Below are 26,318 nucleotides of genomic sequence, written 5' to 3'. Positions count from 1 at the left end.
TGGACTCATTTGCTACTAACATAAGCCATAAAATATATCTAGTCTTTCTCTAATAGTTACAGGGCAAGGGACTCCTTCACCCTGTATGCTGAGAGGAGACTGCCAGATTCACCTCCAGCTGCTCTGAGTCCAAAAATACAAAGCTGAATTAGGTTTTCCTGACAAGAAAAGCAGATTCCAGCAGAGGGGAAGCATGCCAGCCGTGGTATTGCTACTGTGCTGGGAAAGCCACTAAAAACTGAGCCGCATGGAATAACTATTTGAAAGCCACTGAAAACAGCAACCTCCAGGGCCTGAGTCTACACTATGCAGTTGATAGCTGTATGCCCAGCTCAGACCCACATCATGCTAGTAATGTTGCAGGGATGTCAAGGTAACTTATTCCAGTATCTTCCCTCCCCTATCCCAGCAAAACAAGCTATACCAGATAAAGAGCACCCTCAGTGCTTAACACTGTGTCTGAATTAGGGGGTTTTGCCAGGATATTTTGGGCTGTCAGGGGTCACATCCCTTGCCCCAACACACTGATGCAGCTATGACAATGTGGCCTGAATGTCAGAATTGGCCAAGATCCTTCCCCAGGGCTTCCCCTTGCTGGACCTACCCCTCTGAGAGCAACAGGAAGGGAAGGAGAGTGTCACCCACTGCTAATAATGTGTCCAGCTGGTCAAGCTAAGTGAGAAAGATTAACTCACACGTGTCCAAATTCTCTCCTCAAATATGGAGAAAGGAATTTCATGCTGGCCACTAGTGAATTAAATGTATTTGCCAAGTTTTACCCATCTGTGGAGATAGCAATTGGGGATGGCTGGGGATTCGGGGGGGGAGCGGAATTGGGTCTTGGATTTTCCTTTTCTAGAAATAATGCTAAGAAAAAGGTTTTGCAGGTGTTGAAATTACTTCTTGACACTTAACCCCTCCACCAATGTCTGCTTTATATTTAATTTCTAATCCAACTATATATTTGCAGACCCAAAACCTAAATGAAACCTTTTGAAATTAATTGACCTGATCTAATTTGGGGTTTATAAATTCACCAGACTTCTTGAGATTAAAGTGTTCTGTCTTCACTTAAGTATGGAAATGTTTGCAAGCCTCAAAAATTATCCCGCAATGGGGAAAATGTCTCCTGGTCTGCTCTCCTTGCAGTCTGAGGAAATGAGGGACAGAGTCACAAGACTTAAAGCAATTGACTTACCGCACTTTACTAAGTTACAGTTCAACTACAGTAGTTGACCATGTGCCTGTTTTTAGCACAAGAGTCACTTTTGATTCCCGCAGCTAATACCATCTCCTCTGTGCAGTCACTCCAAAAAATGTGTTTCTTCTGCAGTGCTCACAGAAAGTGAGTTCATGTCCCTGCGCATGAGTTGCCAATGTAATTTATTCCAGCAACTTCCCTCCCCTCTCCCAGCAAAATAAGCTATACCATGCTCATGTTCCCATGCGTGAGCTCTCCTTGGTCTGCTGTTCGGAGTGCAGGAGAGATTATTTATGTTCATTAGAGCTCTGGATGAATTGCCAATACAGAAGAAGCAATGACTAATCTCTGTGCTGCTTTTCTTCTGCACTCATTGCTAGGTCATTGTGGGAGGGTCCTTGTGCTGCACTATATTGTGAGTTACTGCTGTCACCCAAAATTTGGTTATGAGGGGTTATAATCTACAGCATTAGGGAAGCAGGATGTGCTGCAGCCCCCAGGCTGTCTCTGCAGCTCTGTTCCCTGAAGCTGTTTGCCAGCTTTCCATCTGGGATGTGAAGTTTTCAAGATGGGATTCAAACACTTCCCACTTCCAGTCTTCAACGGCTCTTGCACCCCAGAAGTCTTTCCCAGCAGTTTGGATTTTCACTGTGTCCCATGTTTAAACCTAACATTTGCAGAGCAACTCCCTTTGGCTTTCTGTGGTTTCTGAAGGGCCAAGTATTGCTATAGGGAGGCCCACAAACAACTCCCACCACCACTTGCTGTCAGATACTTGTTCCCAGGCAGCTTGTTTGCACTTTGCTGCCGATTGTGCTGTACATGTTTAAGTCTCTTAGTTTTTACTTGCAAGCTAATGCTTGATGTCCTGGTCATTTCAGTTCTTTGCTTGTGTTTTAGTGTATCTTAGCTTGGGGTTATTTTTTTTTACTGGTGTATTAGGGTGCATTATTCTCCCCAGGTGAGATTCTTTTTCTTTGCCATGGATAAGCAGTTTTGCCCTCAAGAGATGTGGACGCAGACTCAGCCTTTAACATTGGGCCAACCTTCTGTTTAGAAATGCATGGTTCCTTCCCAGTCCTTTTCAAACCCCCAAAATTAGTTGGATTTGGAGACACAAGTGTCTCTTTAAAGAAGGGCACTTCCTGCCTCTCAGCCAAAAAGATGGGAAAAGGATGGTAAACTTTCCCCTCAGCCCATGCTGGATTTGTGGTCCATATTCTTATGACACGAATTTGGCCACAGCCTCTAGGTCTGATGTTTTCTAGCTGGTTCTTATCTTTCTTCTCCGTGTCTTGCTTTGGCCCTCTGTGTAGCTCATCAGATGCACTCAGCTCTACCTGTTGATTACAGAGAGGGCTGGCAATGGCACCTTGGGAGAAAAGAAGAAAAATAGGGCTGTTAGGTTTTTTTTTTTTCCTTCATCTTGTTTGGCTTGCTGAGGGTCTGAAAGCTCCAGGAGGTTCTGGAGAGTTAGCTAAACTGCGAAAGAGAGCAAAATCAAGAAGCCAAACTTGTAATTCTACAGGGATGCTATTCCCATAATGTGCAGAAATACCTTTGTGCAGGTTGTTAGCTGCTGGGGCAGCACTTAGGCATGTGGGATAACCTGATTAGAGAATCAAAGAAAACCCTGTTAGCTCCACAGGCCAAATCCTGCCTTACAGCAACCTGATGTCAAATGGGTGTGAATCAAGGAAGCTTTCCCTTTGGCATCTTCTGGTAACACCTTGAAGAGAAGGGTCTGAGCCAGGGTTCTAGCAAGTAAAGAGGCTTAAGCAAATATACTCCCAGACAGGGAGTGAGCTGGAGTCTGCAACTAATGACTTTGTTTTTCCTCACTGGTACAGACTTGGAAGGATGAAAAGAATAAATTCCTCAGGTCTGATTTTCAGGTTGTATAGAAGGCTTAATCAGGAGTTGGTTAATTTTAAAACGCTCGTCTTAGCTGCGAGAATGTCAGACAGTGTAACTGAGCTGAGATTTGGGAGCAGAAGACGTGTGTTTTCTGAAGGCATAATCCAGAAGCGTGATTACCTGCTGTACTGGTCACTGCAAAACTCCCACCAAAGTCAGCATTAACGTGAGATGTCAGACAAGATGATTGTAATGATCCCTTGCGGTCTTAAACTCTGTGTGTCTGAAACGTGTGAGTAGGAGGTGTATCAGATCTGTAGTGAGAGCATTTCCAGGCCACGCTGTTTGGTGTTAAATCCCTTTGCAGGGTGGACTGCAGCTGCAGGTTTCTGCTCTGTTCACAGTACTAGACAGGCTGTGCTCAGTGTTGCTGTCTAGAGAGGTTACGTAGGCTGTGGTAGCAGACCAGGGGAACTGCTTAGCAGATCAGCCCCCAATGTGCAGGTAAGCCGTGAAACTCCCAGCCATGTTGTGGGTGCTCAATGTTTATCAGAATTCAAAAAGCGATCAGGAAAGTTCATGGGAGAAACATCCGCTTGAGGCTAAGTACAGAGAAGTCGAGCTCTGGCTCAGGAAGTCCCTAAGCCAGAAATCGCTGGAGGCTGGGAGCACATCCTAAGGAATTGCTGTGTTTTGCTTGCCCCATTCTCATACCTTGGCCCCTGTTGTTGGCAACTGTTGGAAACGAAGCAAGCAGTGACTTGGTGAAGCAAACGCTCCATACCTGTGCATATACAGAAGTTGTCATAGAAAATGCCTTATGAGTGGCACAATCTTCTGTCGGTATCTGCAGGTATGCTGCATTCCTTCCTTGGCAATACAGAGAACAGCATGGCTACAGACTGAGATGATGTGATCTGCTTATGCAAAGCAAAATGGCAAATTTGCCAGGTTATTTCTCCAAAGAGAAAATTGACCTTGCTTTTTCTGGCATGCCAGCAACTGTTATAATGATGATGATGGTGACAGTAACCAGACAGAAAGGCCAGCAATAATTCTTTCCTGTCCATTATTACAAGGCATAAAGCAAAATCCAGTCTGAAACCAATGCTAGTTTGGCTGTGCTCTCTTTACAAATGTGTGAGGCAGTTCTCATATGGGTTGAAATTCAGGACTTGTCATATCAATCTTTCCAAAAACAATCCTTTTGATCTTCTGATGTGAACCTGTGTATTTCTATGTTTGTATCTTAGCAGTGATTTGCAGCCTAGAGATAATGTCCGATAGCAAATATGTGACTGCAGAAGTAACCTCTCTGAGCTCCTGGGTGATTCATCTCCTGACAGTACATTTTGGCTGCACATGTAAGGGCTGGATCTTGCCACTGAGAATATTGGCTCAAAGAAGCAGTAACAATGCGGTCAGTCAAAGCACTACTTTCCCTGGGAATTTTGTTGCATGAGGAAGCAGAATAACTTTAGCCTTCCTGTGTTTGTCAACACGATCTGTCTTCCAGCAGCTTTTTATATTTCTGTCCCATTAGATTTTTTCCTTTCCTTTTTTCCCCCCTCTTTATTTCTGTCTATCTTAATCATAATCAATATCGTAATCATAGACTTTCTACCTCATCCAAGATTCAAACACTGGTTGGTAACATCATTTGATAACTCCAGAGGCATCAAGCAAGAGTAGTAGGTGAAGTTTGCTTTCCTAAAGTCCAGTGAAATGACCCAAATCATTGCCACAGATTTATTGTTTGCATCTGGTGGGTTGCATAGATGCAATACATGTCCATTCATGGCATGTGTCTTTAAGGTGCTTGGTTTGAAAGGGTAAGTTGCACAGTTGGTGTCAGAAGGGCTGGTGTGGCTCACAGACAACCAACTGAAACAAAATTATCTTGGTGTTTCTATAACTAACTGCAAGGGTGAGTGAGGGTTAAATGAGATGAATCATTCAGCAGACCCCACTTGAAAGGTGGGGTTTTTTTGGCTCCAGTGCTTCAGGAGCAGGCCAGTATGTAAAACCTGTGTGGCAAGGATCATGGCCTTAGAGCTGGCATTTCACAGTTACTATCTCAAACATCGTGGGCCAGAGATAAATGAACAGTTTTAAGTTATCCTGAACTCCTGTCCTTGTGATGCTTTCATTGCAGACGCTGCTTTGTTCTCTCCCCAGACTCAACAGTAGTCTCCGTGGTGGGAGAGGAAGATCAAGATTTTCTTACAAGGCAGATAAAGATCCTTTATGGGAGCTGTATTGGCAGAGCAGTTAGGGGGTCTCTGTGTAGCCCCAGGAGTTTGAGCTTCAGCTTTGCACTGCACATTGTGGAGGTTGTCTCTAATCAACTCAGCTGCAAAAGGTCATTCAGACTGGGCAGTCCGGAGGCAAAAACCCAGGAGTGCAGGCTGCTGCATAACTCCTTCGTGTGCTCTTGGCTACAGAAGCTGCAGTGTCTCACGTACACCCACCTGATGGGTCATCTCTGATCATTTATCACAGCTGCTGAGAGAAGCCTCTGGTTTGTGTTCTCACACTATACGAAAGACTTGACCCAGGCCCTGTGCTGTTATCATACTCTTTGTTGGCTGTACTGTGCTTATCTAGAAGAAATGAAAAGAAAGTACCTAATGCTTCCAAGTAGACCAGCAGCAGCCTCCAACCCAACTGACCTTTGTAAATGTCCTGCTGAGAGGGTGCTCACATCTGTTGTGTATGTTTTGTTTGCAGAACACGCTGGAGCAATGCAGCGTTTGCGCAAAGCCCATCATGGAAAGGATCCTCCGAGCCACCGGGAAGGCCTACCATCCCCACTGCTTCACCTGCGTGATGTGCCATCGCAGCCTGGATGGGATCCCCTTCACCGTGGATGCCGGTGGGAACATCCACTGCATCGAGGATTTCCATAAGTATGGCCCAAGCTGCATTCAGTGGCTTTGCTTATTGTCTTTCTCTTTTGTCCCTAAAAATCCTTCTTTTTTTATTGAGTGTCCAAAAAGATCTGAACCTTCTGCCACTTCCTCCCAGGGCTCTTAAATAGTAGGCAGAGCTTTGCTCCAAGCAGGCACACCAAGGTATACAAGATAAATTGGTTAGGGGCCAGTGCTGCTTGATCTCGGTTTTGCTTAGATCTGAATTTATGGATAACCTCTGTGTTCCTCCATTTTAAATGCTCTGCATTCCTCCCGCCTTCCCCTGCACTCAGCATGTGCATGTTTCTCCTCACTGCCTGTACCTGTGCTTCCACATCAGCATCTCCCCCCTTCTTCCACCAAGCAATTAAGAGAGGTCCTGTACTGTAGCACTCTGCAGGTGTTTGCCTACTGGCTAGAGGGATCTAGGTGGCCACAGGATGTTCACAGCTCCTCTTGTTTCTAGTTGCTAATTAGCTTTTTAAAGCTGCTAAAAATACAGCCCTTGTAATAATTTATAGTGAAACTGCTATTTAAAGTAAGTTGAAAGGTATAGTTGCAAGTAGTTTCTGTCACTGCCACGCTACCACCCCCATTATCACAACTAATCTAGGGAAGACAGGTAGATATAATCAGAGCACAAATGTTTCCCCTGTATGGAAAAGACAGACGCATTACACCTCTCAATTAAAGAGGAAATCAATACTGACAAATGTGAGTTTACATCTCAACCATTTATCTCTTAATTTCTAAGGGGGTAGACATGACATCAGTGTGTGGGCCTGAAAGCTCAAAGAAGCAGGTTGACTTGACAGAAAAGGAAGCAGCCATGATCAACTAGAACATTAAAATCCAATATGAGGATGTTCCCTGTAGCTCAGATAGGCTGGGTTAATTGGCAGCTGCTCTGTTGCCTTGCTTTTCTGTGCCAGCAGTTGTGTGTGTAAGGTAAAATTTGGTCCTGAGCACAGGCCCAAAGAAGGCTTACACACCACTCAGGCTCCTGAAGGGTTTCCCTCACATCCACTTAGGATTTGGAGTCTGCTCCTTCCCCGAGCCCCACAGGCCAAGGGCTCACAAGCCTTCAGGTGGAAGGTTGGGAGCAAGAGCTGATGTCCCATGTTGAAGTCTTTTGGCAGTGACTGGATGTGGACCTCAGGGCTCTGAGAGTGGGAAGTGGGAGGCTGTCAATCCAAGGGGAGAACACAAAATCGTTGAGTGAAAGATTGAGGGGAAGTTGACGGGAATAGCACAAGACCTAATGTGACACTCAGAATGTCTTCAGCCAACCACACGTTTAGCAGCACTTCAGCTAGCCCAGTTTTAATTGATCAGGGATGACATGTCCTCCTGGTCTGGGGGTCGAGTGCTCTACATCTTGTACATCCTCCTGATAACAAAACTGTACCTGATGCTCACAGTGTCGCTTAGCTACCCCATGAGCTTGGGCCCCACAGTAGCATATCCACATCCCCTGAAATCTGCAGGAGTCATCTCTGGGTCCTGGGAGTTAATATTTGGCTCATAACGAATTACCCACAGTGGCCTGGACAGAGAAACATTGAAGTATTTTTAAGCACCACATTTGAGCTAAATGGCACAAGGAAGCGCCTGCATGAAGCAGCATATAATTAACTGCGATTACTGCTCCGGTCATATCATGATCCATTTAAGTTATTTTTCAGAGCGCTCACTATAGCCACTGTTTAATTCATTTTTTTTTTTTGTTAGATCACAGCTACACAGACATCTTTCATCTGCTGCCAGTGAAATTAATATTTTTCTTTATTCCTAGTACAGATAGAATTTTTTTTCTTTTCTGAGCTAGTTAATTCTGAGGTAGTTCATGTGACAGCCTGGGTGGCAGAGTCAATCTTTCCTAGACATTTCAGAAGAGAAGGGCCTTTGATCTCCTCGTGTTCTGATGTTTGCCATAAGCATTGCCCTCTGTCACTCCGTAGCCTGTGACCCGGGCTCTCGTTACATGGCAGCAGATTCTGTAGGTACAAATTTCTTTTTTTGTGAGCAGAATTTGCAGCCAGGGAATTGGTACCCATAGGTTTTGAACCAAAACAGCAAATAATGATTCACCACAGACTAAATGTTCACAAGCATATCCGCCTGCCTGGGAGCAGAGATAGCCGCTTCTCATGGGCAAGTGGGGGGAGCAAAACCAGAGCTAATACAGAAGATATGTGAATTAGCGAGAAGGGCATACAGCGGGCAATATAAGGGGAAAAAGAAAGGTCTGTGCTCCTCTTGATCTCTGAGCTAAGCCAGCTGATTCAAGCCAGTCCCTTCACACAGTGAGTGATTGTCACCATACAACTCTGACTCAGGCTGACTGTGGAAGAGGGAGTGTTGGTGTCTCTGCACCCAGACCTGTTCCCTTTTGAGCCTGGGCAACCCACTAATGGATAACTGAGAGTTGGTTTTAGCTAGAAAACGCAGCTAGTGAGAATTGCCCTGATGCTTCTTGTTTGAGAGTGAGCACAGCCAGGAGCGTGCTCCTGTGTGCGTAAGTTGGTAAGAAGGCTCAGAAGTTTAAAATGGATGGGATAAACCTCAACAAATTAGTGTAGTGTAAGGCAAATCTTTTTACCATCTCTATTAAGACTTTTTACCTATTTGTTCCAAGCTCCAATTTTTAATATTTTGATTTTTTTTCAAGAGATGCTTTTGAAGCTGATTCTGATCATCTTTCTAACCTTAGGAATTGTATGGACTTTCTTAGAGTTAGGTTGGGAGTTGAGCCTGATGGTTGCGGCAGTGCATAGGTGTCACGATCGTGGGTCATTCAACAGGCACTTTAGTTGTTAATTAGGGCAAGTAGAATATGCTTTGCTGCCTGTCAGATATTCTTGAAGTCCTCTCCTAATAGTCTGCAAAATGCTCTTTAATATCCTGCAAACCTGAAGTTGCATTGTAGGACTAAAGTGCTCCCTCCTGTCTTCTTTCCAAGGAGGCAGCTGTGCAAAGCTGCAAACCGTGACATGTGTACATACGTGTGTGTGTGTTTGTACAAATGCACACATTTCTGGCTTGCTGGTGCAGTTAACAAAAACTTTCACTCTGAGTTTGAGGATGACTGCAACCATCTCTTCTTTCTTCAGGAAATTTGCACCAAGATGTTCAGTGTGTAAGGAGCCCATCATGCCGGCCCCAGGACAAGAGGAGACTGTACGCATTGTCGCCTTGGATCGTGACTTCCATGTCCAGTGCTACCGGTGTGAGGTTAGTATTCTAATCACGTGAAGGACAGAAAGCAAAGGTTGGCTTAATTTCATCACCGCCTCATGTTCTACACATGACAGGCATACCCTATTGTAACACTGGCTCTACAATCAAATTACTTCATTGACTTCAGCATGCAAGGAATTTTTCCTCATTTATATCAGCGCAAATGAGAAGAAAATCAGGTCCCTTGTTTATAACAGGTTCATTAGGAGAGCAAGAGAATGTGACTCAGGTAATTAGAGCTTAATATTTGAGAACATCATAAATTATAGCTTGGACACAAACGTTGCTCATGTTTATGTTCTTAAAATGAAAGCTAATGCATGTTAGAATTTGAGCAAGATTGTACAGGAAACTCAACATATGGCTCTGGGTTGAAGAATTTTAATGGACACATAAACATGATCATTCTTGTTTTGTGCAATGCTTTTTTTGCTACTTTCCTGTTCAGTTTCATTATGCACTTCATATAATTTTGATGGTAAGAATCTGAAGACAGAGAAGAAAAATCACCTTAAAGCAATTAACATGTGGGAACAGCTGTGTTAGGGAACCTTCAAGAATTCTTCAGTGCAAGTGTTACTTGTTGGATAATACATCAGCCAGATGGCAGGGTAAGAAAATGAGACCAAATGTATTTCTTATCACAGTTGCAGGTTTTAATAACTTTAACCAGAAAGAAGGATGGACTAAGGCTTAAAGGTCTAGGCTGAAACGTGAGGCATCTGGTTCACTTCTCAATCTGACCTTGGCTTCCAGGGTACGGCCTGTAAGCAAGCCGTAACCCCCTCACCGCAGCTCCTTCAGCAGTCTTTGGCCAAGTGATTGCCTGATCACACATTGAGGGATAATTCCCAGCTTCCCTAGCAGCTATACTTAGCCCTATGTACTCAGAGGCTGAGGTCTCCGGAGCAGGTTTTGGGCCCTTTTAGTGGGGTTTCCATGTGCCTGTCTCAGTGACATCCTCCTTTCAGCCACAACCTTTTGGGCCAATTGCAGTACAAACACGGGTGACAGTTCTGGTAAGGGGAGACAGGCAGGGAGTTTGCTTAGCTGTCACCCCTAGAATGGATGCTATAGCTTTGTGGCATTAACTCTTCCAAAGGAGATTACCTGTAGTCAGATATTGGTACCAAACTTCCTTCCCAGTGATGCTTCTTTTCTATCCTTTTCTGCATTAATAAATATGTACTTAAGTTTGATGTTTTCTCCAATGCTAAAGACCTTTCCTTCCTCAGAAATGTGAAGGGAATAATCTCCTTTTATTTTCAATTGGATTAAATTCAGCAGAGAGCTTGGGAACCCATCTTCTCTGCAGCATTGTCTCTTATCAGGAAATGGCTTAATCATGAAAGATATCACGTACCTCAGCTTCATGCTTTACGCTGACTCAGGCTGGATCCTGTTACAAGGTGGAGAGTGAGGAGAGAATTTCTTTGACTAATAGATTCTTCGGTTAATCTTGTTCTTCTCTTATTTACTTTGCTCTTGCTGTCTGCTTATTTCCTAGGACTGTGGCGGCCTCCTGTCTGAAGGGGACAATCAGGGCTGTTACCCTCTGGATGGGCACATCCTTTGCAAGACCTGCAACTCTGCTCGGATCCAGGCTCTGACTGCCAAGGCCAGCACTGATCTCTGAGTATCAACTGTGACCCTCCCCAGGATGCCCATTGGGGGATATTGCACAAGCTTTGCATGATTTCTTTCCAGCCTAGGGTCTGAATCTCTGTTTTTAAAAAAAAGTAAAACTGGAAGGCCTTGGAGCAAGAGGGCAGTTCGAGAGGCCATGTTCAGACTGCCTGTGACAGGCACCTGATTTAGATATGACTTTTCAAGAGGGTGGTGAGTGAGTCAGACCACCTGCTGTCTCTGCAGCTGATGGAGATAACTGGTCACAGCACCTAAGTTATCTGCCTGTAGAAGGAGGTCTGAACATGGTCCTAACTATATTTCTGTGTTTGATTCCTGTCTCTTAAGAAGTACATGAAGGTAGAAGGTGAAAGATGGCTGAGCTAGTTTTCTCCCATGTTATTTTGAGAACCTGACCAGCTCTCATTGAAGTCATGGAGAGCTTCCCTTTGACTTTAATAGGATCTGGATCACCAGCAGAAGTAGTTCCACTGCCCTAGAAGGTGTTGAGAGCAGACCCAGCACTCCTCTCATAACACAAACAATGCAACTTCAACTGTACTGCACCTAAGAGTGTAGGTGTGACCTTGTGTCCTTGGGACACAGATTTGTTATCTGTATCTTTTTTCTTAGGCCCTTACTTGTCTCCATTCCCTTCCAGTTCAATAGGGTTTCTTCTTTTTCTTATGAAATTGTATTTTGCTATTGCATAAACTTATTCAGTAGTGATGCTTCCAATTCACAATGTATGAGCAATCACAGAAAGACGTGAGCTTGCACACACTATACACTACTCACACACACACTACACACACACACACACACACACAATGTGCTTTTGATTTACCAGAGGTATAAGCCAATCATGTCCATTGAAAAGGTCTTTTAAGGATGTGGGGCTGGAAACACATTTTTAAAATCCCAGTGGTTAAAAAAAAAAAAGGACTACATAGAACTGCAGTGCAAAGCAATGCTCAAAAAAATCTTATGCCACTCTCTCACCCCAATCTAGTGGGACCACTGGCAGTGTTGGTTTCTGGGTAGACATTTAAGCAATAGAGTCTTGTTCCATCTCCTGTTTATTGCAATAGGAGGATTTTCCTTCAACTGTAACAGGGATTGAATCAAGTCTTGGGATAAACATTTCTCTGGTGTTAACATGCATGATCTGGAGTTCTCATTAAAAAAATTAAGGATCTTATTTCAACAACAGCAAAAAGGATCCTCCTAAATACATGCTGTTGTTCAGTTTTTATTTTAAGAAGGCTAAAGAAGGTATTAAACCCTTCTCTATGCCATTCCAAAAAAGTAAGCATTTTTTTTTCCTTTTTCATTTTCATCCCAGCCACTTATAACTTCTTTTTGGTGAAATGTTGTTGCTGAAGAGTGCTGGGCCAGCAGCAGCATTTTCATCTTCTGTCCAGAATTAATACATATGCCAAGGTAAATAAAAGCTGGGCACAGATGATCTTTTTTTTTTCTCACGTTAGTGGGGGTTTTTTTTAGTTTGGTTAATTAAAAAAAAAAAATTAGAAATCCACAGCATTCTGAGCAGCTGTAATATTCTTGTTCATGAAACCCATAATAACTAAGGTGCAAATTACATAGTGAGGGAGTAATTTTCATATCACTGAATTGACATTAATATCTTATTTGCAGATGTAATCAAAGAAAATACCTTTCTTTGCACTTAACAAATTAAGAAGCAGAACTGAAACAGTTGCAGGCTGATTGACCGTATAAGTGACAAACTGGCACTTTTCAAGAGTAAGTTATAAGAATTTTTTTCATGCACCCACTGAAAAACAATAGATGTGGTGCTTTCATCTTTATTCTCTATAACAGAAGCCTGATATAATTATACCCACTAATGCTAAAAAGAAAAGTTAGATGAGCTAGATCAATAGGAAACAAGGACGAAAAATTGAGATACTCACTGCAGCTCCTGCAAATGGTGCATTTCCTTTCAGTTTAGCACTAACCTTTATGGAAGAGCACAGTGAAATTTAATAGCTTTAGCTGTATACAGTAAATTCAAATACAGAAATACCAGTCTGAAACCCCGGTTCCTTACACAGTTTATATGTTGGCAAACTGCACTGGTGTCAGGGAAGATTCCCAAAATTCACAGCTCAGAATGAATCCTTCTGTGCAGAAGGGTGGCATCATTAAGCAAAAGAAATCGTTCTCCACCATAGTGGCTGTGCTGAAGCAGTTTGCCTTTTTATACTAGAATTCTACCGCGGCCTTCAAGAATTTTACTGCCTCAGACGTAAACAGATTTTTTTGCACCGTGAGTCCTGCCAGGTTCCATCTGGGTTCCTGCTCCCTGAACTGTGGCACGTAAGGTACTTCTGAGCTCGCTTCTTTATGTGCAGTCTGCACCACCACCGGTCAAAAAAACCTCATAACTATTGAGCAAATCCAGTTTTAACTAACCCTACAAAAACACGGGAGGTCAGAGCTGGTATTGCTAACACCATTGTATCCTTGTGGAGAATTTTACATCTCTGCAAGCACAAGGAAGGACACGATGCACTCAGATGCAGAATAAGCCATTCATCAGGCAGCAAACATAGCTCTGATCTTCCTTATTCTTGTTAGTGTTAAATCAAGTGGCTGATGAGACTCTCCTGAGTAACACTGGGGTAATTGATGGAAACAAGCTATTGTGCCTTCCTGCAGAATGTGGCCTAGACTAAGGAGGACTGAAGTCCAGAGCTTTTGGGCTTTTTATGGCCCTGCCATAGGCTGGACTTGGAGCAAGTCATATGGCTTCTCGTCTTCTGCCTTCTGCACGAGAGGGCTTCTTTCCAACTTCCCAGGGATGTTATGGGAATTAAACTAATCACAGATTGGCCCAAACTACTGATTTTTGGAGTTCTGTCTTCTCTTTCCAGAAAAGTTTGCTGGTATGTAGGTTTGGGATTCCAGCCCACTTCAAAGCTAAGGGCCAGCCAGGAGATCTAGATCTGAATCCTTTGTGTTATTAGGGTGCTGTGGTGAGTTGGGCTGGCGTGCAGGGAGGTGAGAGCCAAACTTTTCAAGTATTAAGTACTCCATGGATGGAAGATGTTGACAAAGATTGAGCAGTGTTGATATTTGAGGTACTGTGGCTAATTTCTAGACCTGACATATCTGGGCAAAGGTACTATCATGCTTTTGTTTTCACCCCTGAAACACCAAAGCCATCTGCCTGTTGGAAGGAGCGAGCGTCCAAAACACTCTTCTTTATTTTCTCTGATGTGTGTGGTTTTGGCTTCTAAAATTGCTATAAATATATTCGGAAGATATTGCATAGATGTATATACATCACAGAGGCTCTCATCAACCGCATGTGTATGGAAGTCTCCCCTCTGATGCTTCAGGATTTAATTAGGAAATGCTGGTGGACTTATCTCAATTGCACTGCAATTAAGAACCACTGGGATATTGCTTCATCACAATATTTATCATATATTTATAATATATCCTGCTTTATCTGTTCCAAAGAAGGAGTCTTTTTGCCAAAGAGACCTAGCTTTTCTTAAGGTGCACTTCTTAGCCATGATAAAAATTCACGTCATCTGTGGCTGTGGTAATGTCAAAACTGTTCCTTTCAGAAAGAATTGGGAAGATCACACAGACATTTCTGTTCAAGTCTGCAGAGTTTTTGCTTATGCTGCTTTGGCTTTGTGTAGTGTTTATTGGCAAGTAGGGCCTGATCCCATGATTTGTATGGCCAGATGGGGCCCAGGAGGGTCCAGGATCAGGTTCTAATTTAGCAAAATATTTAAGCCCATGGGGTTTGTTTAAGGACGGGCTTTAAAGCCATTGCATGGTGTGACATAAGCGACATAAGCCATGGGTCTACAGTCATTAATACCAGACTGATTCTGTATCACCCAGTCATACAGATTTTGGTAGGATGTGGGCACAGTCAAATTTCTGTCAAATTACCCAGAACGCATGAAATGGCTCCTGTGTCACCCTTACGCCAACTGCAGGAGGGCACCCAGTGGCTGATCCAACATAACATTTGGACAACAGGAGGATGAGTTATTACAAGATCAGTGCTTTGTGTCGGGTGGCTGTGGCACTTTCCGTATGTCACAAGTAGCCCTACAGCCAGATTTACTGTATCTTTGAACCACGGCTTTAAAACTGTCTACTTAAACTTTCTCCAGAAGATTGGGTTGCCTTGGTTACAGCCCAATCCTTAAGCATATCCCCAAGGCTAACACTAGTATTTTGTGAATGTGATGGTTTTATTGTCACTTCTTTTAATCATCGCCTGAATGTTGCTTTTAGAAACAGAAAGCAACGCCATTGCCCTAGCCTATCAGATAATGCACCTTTGTTTTTGTTTTTTTTAATATTTTAATTCTTAGGTTTTTATCATGGCTGCAACACACTTGGGTAATGACTTAATCATAGAGGTGTAGGAGTACCAAAGTGTTTATCATAATGAACTCTACATAATAGGGTTCATCCTGATGGCAGGAGCGAGACCTTCATGAGACACAGGCCTTAAGTTGACTTTCTGCCTATCAGCAAAATGTGCCTGAGAAGAATGAGGAAAAAGTGTCTTTTAGAGAAATGGTGGTTGTTGAAGAGAACATGGAACAAGTCACACTGAAATCTCTTTGGACCTGTTACGGCTGCTGTCTCGCCATGGTCAGCCAAGCCTAGCTTAGGTTTGATAAATGCTGGTTCCTTTTGATTTTGAGAAAGTTCAGCAGACAAGGGATAACAGGACCCACGAGAAGGGCCTTGGGGGAAATCCTGTGTCTTCGCCCTCCTTCAGCATCAGAGATAAATGTTAGGCACCTGGTGCTTCAGCTGAATGGCTCAGAAAGGATTTGAGTTTATAACTGTTTTCTATTGACATCTAGTTCCTGCAGCTGGTTCATCATGTTGATTTACTATTTATTCACTGAGCTGGGTTGACTACACCTTATATAGACTTCGATACTTTAAGTCAGGGCTAGCAGAGAGAGACGTGCTGAAGAATCTCACTGTAGTGAAACTCCCATGAGAAAACACTAGTGGTGGTAATTGAGGGTTTGTTGCCAACTGATAGCAGGAACTACTTAGTACTATCTAGAGGTTAGTAAAATATAAACTGGGAGAGCTGTGAGAACACTATTTCCAGTTAGAGCTGGTCACAATTTTCACACTAAATTATGTGATGTCAGAAGGGCCATTTTTTTAATGAGAAATTCTCACTTTTTGCAATGTTATCCACAACAGTTTCTTTTCTTGCTATTATAATTAAAACCATATTGAATTTTTATCTAAATAAATTTCAGAATTGTTAACAAATATTTTCATTTTTCAAAAACCCATGTTGTCTTTCTCAGTTTTTTGTAGGTCTTGGGTTTCTTCTGCTGGTAAATTAGTTTCTTTGACGATTTTGAAAAGTTCCTTGGATAAAAATTCTATTTAAAAACAAACACATGTGTTCTTGGGAAATGGTTCAATATTGGACCTGGTGAAATAAAAAAGCTTTGGAACTTTTCACAAAATATTTTTTCCCTACTTTTAACTAGTTTTGCTAACTTTGAAGTCACTGTTTCCAGATAATCTAGATAATGTGACTCTTCTTAAAACAACAGTGTTACTTCTGTTGGGTTCATTTTTCTTTCCCATGTTAAAGCCATGGAGTGGCTGGCTATGGAGAATGCCAGGGTCTTCTACTGTGGCAATTGCAATTTTCTTCTTTCCCACCCCCCCCCCGCCCCCTGAAATTACTGAAGAATGTAAGCATGTTATGGCAACTGCCGTGAAGATCAAGAGATACTGATCAAACTTCATCTCCACGTAACCCTTCTGGCCTTGGGAATGGCATTTCTCCTTAAACATTTCTAGAAATACTACCTGGCTTCCTCAGCATTTCAAGTTTGAATCTGCAACAGTCAATTGCGCGACTGGCATTTGGAGCATGAGTGAGAATCGACTTTAAACTGTTGAAATTATAACATTCACCCAGCACCTAAAAATCTAAGGAAAAAACCTTAACCTCGGCAGGTTTCCTTGTGGACGTTGGGGAACAGCTCTCATTTCAGCTTGGTAATTCTCTGCTGTGATCTGAAAAAAACTAAGCTCAAACATTTGCAGACCTTTCTGGCATATGTACTCACCCGCACGCGTAAGGTGGTTGTGGGGCTACAACTAAGTAGAAATACAGGTTGCAATATTGAGCATTGCTACTTACACCCCACTGGGCTTTATTCCTGGCTATGTGTTCCCGGTCTCTTTGGCTTCACGTTGCATGTGGAAGCAATGGGATTGATCACTGGTATCGAGAGCACGCAGTTCAAACTTTTTTAATTTTGGTGTTTGTCCACATTTCTCATCATACCTAGACCTTTTAGAAAATGAAGAAGGAAACGGAAGCCCCAGGTGGCAGCATTACCTTTACATTTCCAGGGGTTAGAGTCCCTCGCTGGGAACATGACACTTGGGGTGTCTCTATTTTTTGCCTCTGCCTGCCTTTGTCCGCAAGCAGCTCTCTTACCCGCTTTTTCCATTTGCTCAACGTGCACTCATCTTTGTAGTGAAGATGGTATGTTACTTACTTCACAGAGGCATTGTCAGTCTTAGCTAGTAGTTGGAAAAACTTCCAGATCTTTAATCAAGTAGTTTTGTGCATGCATAGTATCAGTGGCCTGCCACATGGATATCAAAGGAAATGATTATAATTATTGCTTTTAAAATGATTATGAAATTGTGCCTTACTTTTTCAGTCATATTTAACCATGTAATTTAGAACCACATGATTGCAGGGATTTATCATGAAGAAATTTGTTTGAAGGATAGTTTGTTTGTTTTTAAATATTTTCTCTCCAAAAATGAATTTATTAGTTTTTCCTTTTTTATTTTTTTCTCCAGTTTTATTCCTTTAATATGTTTGTGTAAAAGGGCAGCCAGAATTTGCATTCCTGAGAGACAGAAGATTTTATTTGGTCTTGTATGTAGAGCTTTCATTTTCTTTTATGTTCCTTCAGGAAAATTCTTCTCTGCCCGATTACTCATACTTAGATGTCTTTAAATGCAGGCTGACCAGTAAGGGTTTTTTGTTGTTGTTTAATTTAGTGTGTGGTTTGCTTTGTGTTTTGTTTTTGTTTTTTTTAATTAACCAGATATGGGGTACTGGGGAGGCATTGCACATTAATGCAGAATGTTAATGCTAATTTTCATAGAAAAGACAAAATTAGTCTTTCCCTGTCCCCAGTGCAGTTTTGTTACTGTTTTGTGTACAACACTAATATTAAGCCAGACTGTAAAGGCAAAATACTCAGTGACCTACTTCCATTCACCAGCAAGAACCCTTTGTCAGCTGACTCCTGTTTGTTTGTTCATTTTTAAATGTCGGATTACAGAATGAGCATCTCCTAAAGATGAAAGAAAACAGTGTTTTCATGTGCAGGAAATTTGGGGTTGCAGTAACAGAACATTTTCTTTGTGAATTTGGATGTCATGGTGTTTTAAGCTCTTGCCTGGAGCCTAAATCAATTTGGCCTCTCATCCAGTTCATCTCGCTGGTGCTCCTAAAAGGCTGCAGCCCTGCAAAAGCTCATGCAGCATTTTTGGCTGCCTTCCCTTGCTCCCATTTGGTACATATTTGCACAATTTAACTGAGCTTTTCTTTCTGCTGAAGGTCAGATGCAAGCGATACGAAACACTAAACTTTATAAACAAGCAAAGCCATTTCAACCACAGCATTTTGGACTAGAATGGATTTTTAGGTGGCGCACTGTCTGCTGGCCTTTGGAGAGGGGATCCTGAGACTACATTGGGCTGGAACAGGATGCAAAGCCACAAGCCTTGGTTTTTTTAATGAACTACTTACTGTAATCCAGCTACAGTTTCAGCCTCACACTTCAGAAGAAGCTTCCAGCAGCAATGCACGTACAGGCACTTTTTCTCTTGCAGAAAGTGAAACTTTCTCAACCAGAGTAAATTCAACCTATTGCATAAGATGCTGGAAGATTTTTCTTTTTTTTTTTCCTTGGGATTCTCGCTCTAACCTCTATGTGCAGAGGATGAATAGCTTTTCTTTTTCCCCTCTTTTTTTTTTTGACAAGATTAGATGTTGCATATTGATGAGCTAGCATTTCAAAGGTCCGTGGGGCTTTGGAACATATTAAGAATCTCTGAAGTTTAATATTCACCATGTTTTAAATATTCAGAAGGAAAAGTCTGCATAAAATGGCTTTTGATAAATACGTTCTAGGGATTCTTTCTTTCTATCTTACGCAAGCGTTGTGGGGATTGTGGCTGTGCCAGTTTTGTTCCAAAGTGTCTTTTGTTTCAGCATTTCAGGACCATTTTGATCCCATTTGTATGCCCAGTGCTTGTCCTGAAGTCTTTTATGGTTTCTACTGGAACTGTACAGCAGGCAGGTGGATGCGACCAAGGCAAAAGCGTAGCTGAGCATCGTGACTCCTGAGTGTCTGCTTGATTGCTCCCCTCCTTATGACAGCTGGGCATGTCCAGCCTCTCTGTGCCTGCTTTTTGTGATGCAGGTTGGGGTTAGCTCAGTGGTCAGGCCTGGCGGAGATCTTTCTGCAAAGGTGCTCCACACCAGTGGGCATTTGAGAATGGAGAGGGCAAGATCCTGGGTGCAGGAGCAAAGCAAAGTGCCATTCAGTGCATCTCAGATCTCAGAGGGCAGTTTCCCCTTCCTTGGATGTCCCTCTTTGGTAAGAGTCTCAGCAGTAAGAGAAGTGCTTTTAGGAGAAATCCTCCCTTGGGGATGCCCTATTTCCCATGCTGTTGAAAATCCGATTGAAGCTTTAGATGAGGAGGGTCAGTTATGGGCTGCAAACACGCAGCTACTTACTGTATTATTAACTCTCTCGTTTGCCTTGCCCTTGATGTCCCATGGTACATACCATGGTGCGCAGGACAGCTTCTTTGGTCCTGCTCACACACAGCCTTGATTTTGTTGTGCCAGTCCCTGTTGAATCAGCGCCTGGTACTTGTTCTCAGGACTGCTCTGGCTTGGGCCAAGGGCGTCTTATGCTCCTGTGCAAAAGGTGGTGCTTTCAGGTTTTGGCTTACAAATACTGCAGCCCTTTCAAACTCACCTTTCCTCTCTCATGTATTCCTGACAGAAGTAGGATTTTAAATATTTCATAGCATTCTTCTTTCTTCTTCCTTTTTGCCAGATGCCTTGAAAACATTGTCAGATTACGATCTGGTTGGGGGTTTTCAGGATCAATTTCCTTTCCTTCTTGATTGCATGGTGTAGGTTTGCAATGAGGGTTTTTTCCTTTTTTTTTTCCCCTTTCCTTTTTCCCCCCTCTTTTTTTCCCCTCTTTTTTTAGTCTTACAGAACAGATGCCTTCAGTTTATGCAGAGAAAGATTGACTATGATTAGAGCTAATCCAGGATGGCAGGATTGGACCCCCACAGTGAAAGCTAGAAAAGTGATTGCAAAAGTATTCTGTTTCTCCTGTATTAATTACACAGGAAGTTTCCATCAAAGGCTCATGTAGCACAACTGGCCTATGTAATAAGTAGCAGGGCCTGTAATTACAGTCTTGTCTTCTGCTCCTATCTGTGCCCTGACTTTCTAGGCACCGCAGTTCTATTTACATCTGTGTCTTTTAAATTTTTGATTGGTCGCTAAGGAAAGAAGAGCACAAGCCGTGAGCCCTGTGGAGGTGCAGCAAGTCTAAATGAGGGAGTCCTCCTCCTTCTCAGGTTATCTGCCTGATTTGGAACACAGAACAGAGCACGGGGAACAGGGGGGATTTTACCAGCCGTGCAGCGGAGTGGGCTGCATGCCAACCGAGTATCTTTCAAGATCTTGGAGTCTTTGTAGGACTGGAAATTTGAACCTTTTATAGGTCTTAACTAGTGTACTATCATGTGAGGGAGTTTATATATCAGCATTTCTTTGCTCGGAGCAGTTTCTACAGGATTTGACCTTTCCTTTCTGTAAGATTCAGGGTTTTATGGTTGCAAAGAGATCTTCCACATGTGGCATGAGGAAGGAGATGGCTTTTGGCATCACGCAGAGAAGCTGGGCTACAAATCCTGGTATCGATGTAAAGCAAGAGTAACTTGAGTGGAAGGGGGAAGGCAGTGATTTATACCTGGTTCAGTACCACGTTCACCAGCTCTGAGCAGCAGCGAGCACAGCTGCAGGCAGATCAGCTCGCTGGGGTGTCAGTCTAGAGACCTGCAATGAGTAAATGGGCTCCTTGTGAAAGTGTTTGGTGCTGGTCACTCTGGCAGTAATCTCTCGTCTCTGTGGAAACGTGCACTAAAGTTAGGGTAAAACTACAGAATGGTGCCCCCCAGTCTTTTCTTCAAGGCATACTCCAAGTGCTGTTTGATCAAGAGGAACGAAAGCCATTGTGCAAATACTATACTCTATGCAAAAAATACTAACAATCCACTATGGATACTTTTAATGTCCATTAAACTGTTATGCAAATTGTCCTTTTTCTGCAGCTTGCACTGTAATTATTTTTGGTCTGACTTCTATTTAAAAAAAACCTCAATTATTTTTTTAATTTTTTTTAACTCTACTTCTAAGAAAGTTGATGCTTTAAAGGAAAAAAACCCTTACTTTCAAACATGGGCTTTTCAGGCTTCGAAATTAATAATTTCTACACCTGACCCAGTTCCTGCAGCTGCCAAAAATGAAAAGAGAAAGCTATTTAAATTTCTCATAGAACCATTTATCTCTTAAAATATGCCAAGGCAATTTGAGGTGGGGGTGGAGACTCAGCTATTTATCTCAGCAGCTTGATTTTTGTCTTTATGTTTCTAACTGTCAGGGGAAAAAAAACGGTAGGAAGCTATTCTTGGGCTATTATTGATGTATTGTGTTGCCATTATGCAGGATGTCTGCTTTGCTATATACGGAAGGACATTAATAATAGCCATCTTCCCTCCCCCCACCCTCAGTTCCTCTTTGGGAAGATGTGGTTTAAACTGGAGCATCTGCCATGTTCAAATTGCTGCTCCCGCCTCCCCTTCCCCCAATTCATTCCCAAACTAGTTTTGGGAACAGGGCTAAGGGAATAAGGAGACAGGTTATATTTGCCATTTTTCTGCCTACTTGTGTGGTTGCTCCAGGCAAGTCATTTCCATGCCATGTACCTGTCTACCCTCTTCCTTCCCATGTATTGCCCCTCCTTTCATTTTAAGTTCATCAGTGCAAAAAAACCCTTTCTCGCTGTCTTTTTCTCACAGGGGCTGGCTGGCAGAATGGGCTCAGCAACAGACCTCTGATTTGTTATTACCCAGCATTTCATATCCAGCAACGTTGGTTTCTTCATTATTTCCCCTAAGTAGGAAAATGTATTCCTGTTCCCTTTCCTTCTACCCCAGGTTTAAAACATTGTTATGAAACTTTAAAGGGTCCATCTGCTTGTTTAAAGACTCAGATGCTTGTTTTATTTTTGGAAGCAGAGTATATGGTGAACAGTAATAGTCTGATGTTTAAAAAATAGCCCCACTTCAGCATTCCCCTGAAGTGCGGGAAGTCCTGTCTCCACAGGTCTGTGCCAGCAGTATGATAGCCCAGAGAGCAAAGCCAACTTGAATAGGAAAAAGAACTGGCCTGCCCCATTTCATCTGTAAGAAGAGAGGTGAAAATAAGAAACGTGGCAAAAAATAAAGTGCTTAATTGCTCTGGTTATTTTTTTTAATGGCTGTTCCTACTTCTCATGCTAATTTTGTTCCATAGAAGCTTTGCTTATTCAGCATTTCTGATAGTCAGGACCATATGCTTTTCATGGTGTCATTATTTCTACTCGTCGTTTGTTGTATCCTAGTCTTGCTCTGGTCCCTATATGGTATGGAGCCATTTTGATTCGGGCACTGAATTAAAACAAAGTTAGGAGCTCTGTCTAGGAAAGCTCACCTGGAGTTTAGCACCAGAAAATGCAATCAGAGTATTTTCCAGTTCTGATACAGGGAGGTTTTCCAAATATGAATTCTAGATGGGAGGAATGCCTTCATTTGGGAAAGTGCTCAGATTTCAAAATGAAAGGGATATGGCCATTCAGTGTAGTTTCTTGTTGTTTTTATTGTCTTCCTTGGTGGTGGCCAAGGAGAAAAATGCCACCTTCTGAAGTGTTCCCTAAACTAGAGCCAGAGCCCAGCACTTCCTCTGCAAACATTTGCTCCAGCTTGCCACACTGCTGCAGCATGAGAGCAAGGAACGCCTGCTAACGAAGCAAGGTCCACCTCATCCTCTCCATAGTCAGAGCTGCTCCCCATGGTGAGTCTGTGTCCATCTTAGGGCTTGATCCTGCCTTCCTAGTGGAAGTATTTTGCCAGAAACAGGTGTTTTCTCTCTGCCGTTAGCTATGGGACTGTGTGCAATGATTAGGATTTGAGGGAGGGAGGAGAAGATCCTGTTCCAATTAGGCTGCCTTTGTGCTAATGTTTCATTCAGGGCTATATGAGGTAAGAGCAGTTTGCACTGAAATACACAGCTGGAGGTTGTGGTTTGCGTTTCAACTATGTTGAGATGGTACCCATTGAAAATACAGAACTGGGGCACTTTTTTACATCTGCCAGTGCTTTACTGACAGCTCTGTATGGGTTGGAAACCCATTTCGGTTTGGCAAATAGATATTTTCTGCCTTGTCCCCTGAGCCTGATCTAGTTCTTTGCTTTATCCACCTAAAAAATAGTATTTCTAATGTGCCTAATGCCTAAGTAGCTGAGCACCTGACAAGCATCTAAGCAGAACAACCAGCAAGGTGAAGAGTAGGCTATTAACTGAGCTGCCTTTACAAAAAGTGTATTCCACTTTCTTCACTATGTGCCTTTTCGGAGACCTGTGGTGCTCCTTTATGGGCAGCAAAGTAATAGCCCTAGTGCCGAGCAGGGATGCGAACTATGAGAATGATGTACAACAGAAGCAAGAGGTTAATTTTGAGCATCTGTTCTCCATTGGGATAAGCAAAGCAATGCCTTTATCCCATCAGCACTGCTTGTCTTAGCACACCTCATTGTCTGGTAGGCAACTGTTTAGTAGCAGAGGTACTTGGGTATATCTCTTCAAACGTCTCTGTTTTATCAGAACTCCAGTCATTCATATCTGGAGATTTTATTTGCTTAATATTGTCTCTTATAAGATCTCCATTATCCATTTTTTATATAATGTTAGAAGAGAAAATTTGAAGGTGAACCAAAGGCTGGGTGTTTGATCGGTGCTACTGTATTAAAAAGGCTGATGTGCTCTCACTTTTAATCCCCAAAATCATGTTTTAGGAAACTTTTCCCTGCTGTGGTCAGAGGGGAAATGCAAGGTTTGTTGGAAATGCAGCAAAGGGAAAGGTTTGATGTTTTGATGCTCAGTACTGCACCACTGTGACCTCCTCTGCTGTCCCTCTGGAGAGTGAGGACTGAGTATTGGTAGAGGTATGGGCAGAGCAAAGTTATGCTTGGACTTTCTCCTGATCTTGCTAGATAGGATCTGCCTTGGTCAGACTTCAACATCCTTAAGGGTCCTATAATTTCCCATGCCATGGCTTGTGTTTTGGACCTCCAGTGCCTTCTCTCCAGTTAGTCAAATGAGAGACCAGGAGTACTAATTCTGCAGTTTTGGTAACGGCACTTTCCAGCTCAGAACAAACAGCAGAGGTTTGTTGTGTTTCAGAGCCTAATCTCTCACACTGGCGTTACCTGTGAGGTCTGAACCACACATGGGTCATTCCAGAAGGATTCCTCTTGGCTAAATGCCCCTTGGCGAACCCCCCCAGGGCCGGGAGATTGGCTTAGGTCTTCCAAACTACAAGGAGGGAGTGCCCCCAGGAACGTACTTGTCCTATGTAGCTGCTATGCTTTGGCCTATCCCTGCCAACTGTAGACCTGTCTGCTCTAGGGTTCACCGGTGATGATGTTTATTGGATGTGCAGTAATTCATAGTGGATGAGGAGGCCAGGTTTGAGGCGGTATTTCAGCTTTATGGTAGCTGTTGGTTTAGCCCTTGAGACAGAGAAGGTTTTGCATTGTTGCCTTTGTTGCAGTTGGAAGGGGAGCGTGACTGACCACGCTTGCTGTCCTGTGCCAGCAGAGGCTCTCGGTGGTATGGGAAGCATCTTCCTTTTAAATGTGAATCACTAGCCTAGGTATCTGGGCAAGAAAGGGGCACAAGGAGGCTTTCCCTGTATGAGGGATGCCTTCTGCTGCACACTCCATGCCCTCAGATCCTAATGAAGTAACGTTACTTGAGCTTTTAGGACTGGTCTCCTATCTGTCAGAGCTTGGGGGTACCAGAGTTTTACCCCTTGCTGAGCACAAGCACTACCCAAGTCTGTGAGGGGCCCAATCCTGCTGCCATTGGAGTTTTCCCAAATCCTGCGAGTTGCTGAGTGCACCTCCTGTGAGCTGCTGAGTAGCCTCCCTTCTCACTGAACCCATCAGGCCACTTGTCTCCTTCATTGACTACTTCTACAGGGCTTTGAGGGCACTCAGGAAATGCAATCAGCACCTTACAGGATTGCCCCGCTAGGTAATGTATGAAGTTTTTTCTCTGGTAACTTGTGTGCATGAACTGAAAACCATTTATTCCAGTTTGTTCTGAGGACAGATGCAGCATATACACGTTTTCTATATTTATAAATACATATAGATATATATATTTTGTTCTCAGCTAGTTACCTCTTCTAAACTGCAATTTTCAGAGCAACCGGCATATATTTTTTATTCAACACGTAAAATGACTTTTTACAGTAAGAGAATGAAAGCTGTTTTAAGCATGTGTTTTCTGTATTTTTATTATGCATTATCCAATCATATTGAGATGTATTTTCCTCTTTGCTCTGCTCTTTCAGTTGTTATCCTTTTTATCAGTTATGCTTTTCTAATGTTTTGTAAGGGAAAATAAATATGCAAAATCACCAGATGCCTTTTTTCTTTGCAGAAGAAGTATCACAAATGCTTTTTTATTACATTTTACCAATCCAATAAACTCCTTATAAATTTCATTTTTGTTTGCTAGTGTGTGAAATTATTTTTTCAAGTTGAATGGTATTTACTTGCTCCCAACCTCCACCTGCAATTATGCTTCCTATCCTCCATCTCTCTCTCTCTTTCTTTTGGGTTCAAAATTTCACTGTGTGGCTCCTCAACATACTTAATTCAAGAGCCTCTTTCACTGTTGGGTGAAGCAAGGATGCTAGAAATATGTCACAAGAGAGGCTACCCCCTGCTTGTACTGGCCCTCTCTTGATGAATTTTGCGCTGTTCTTAAAAATGTGCACCTTTGCAGTAGAGAGCACTCCCTTCTTAAACCATGAGGTAATCTGCAGAGGTGGGTTACATGCGGAGGTTGCCCACGAATATTCTCAAATTTGAGTTGTGATCGGGTAACAGCAGAGCCAAGCACCTTGCTTTGCAGCTGCATGGAGGAACATTATTGAAAATATTATGGGGAGAGTAGAAAGAAGTTTGCTTTGCAAAGCCTGCCTCTTCTAGGAGGTTGTTTCTAGGCTGTCATTGCGGTAAATAATCTGGATTGT

The 26,318-nt window shown here is 42.8% G+C and overlaps 1 protein-coding gene across 8 annotated transcripts in view; it reads left to right on the top strand.

Annotated features, from left to right (window-relative positions):
* LPP (LIM domain containing preferred translocation partner in lipoma) overlaps window positions 1–25,784 on the top strand; it is a 352,635-nt gene extending 326,851 nt beyond the window's left edge. For all 8 annotated transcript variants that reach the window (XM_076341104.1, XM_076341110.1, XM_076341109.1 and 5 more), the window contains 3 exons: window positions 5,789–5,967; window positions 9,084–9,204; window positions 10,718–25,784. In XM_076341104.1, the coding sequence (XP_076197219.1) occupies window positions 5,789–5,967; window positions 9,084–9,204; window positions 10,718–10,846 (429 nt within the window). In that variant the 3' untranslated portion in view covers window positions 10,847–25,784. The remainder of the gene's footprint in view (window positions 1–5,788; window positions 5,968–9,083; window positions 9,205–10,717) is intronic.
* The last annotated feature ends 534 nt before the right edge of the window (window positions 25,785–26,318 follow it).

The sequence above is a fragment of the Aptenodytes patagonicus genome, chromosome 6 (assembly GCF_965638725.1).
Source record: "Aptenodytes patagonicus chromosome 6, bAptPat1.pri.cur, whole genome shotgun sequence".
Classification (NCBI taxonomy): Eukaryota; Metazoa; Chordata; class Aves; order Sphenisciformes; family Spheniscidae; genus Aptenodytes; species Aptenodytes patagonicus.
This window is presented reverse-complemented; position numbering and strand designations above follow the sequence as displayed.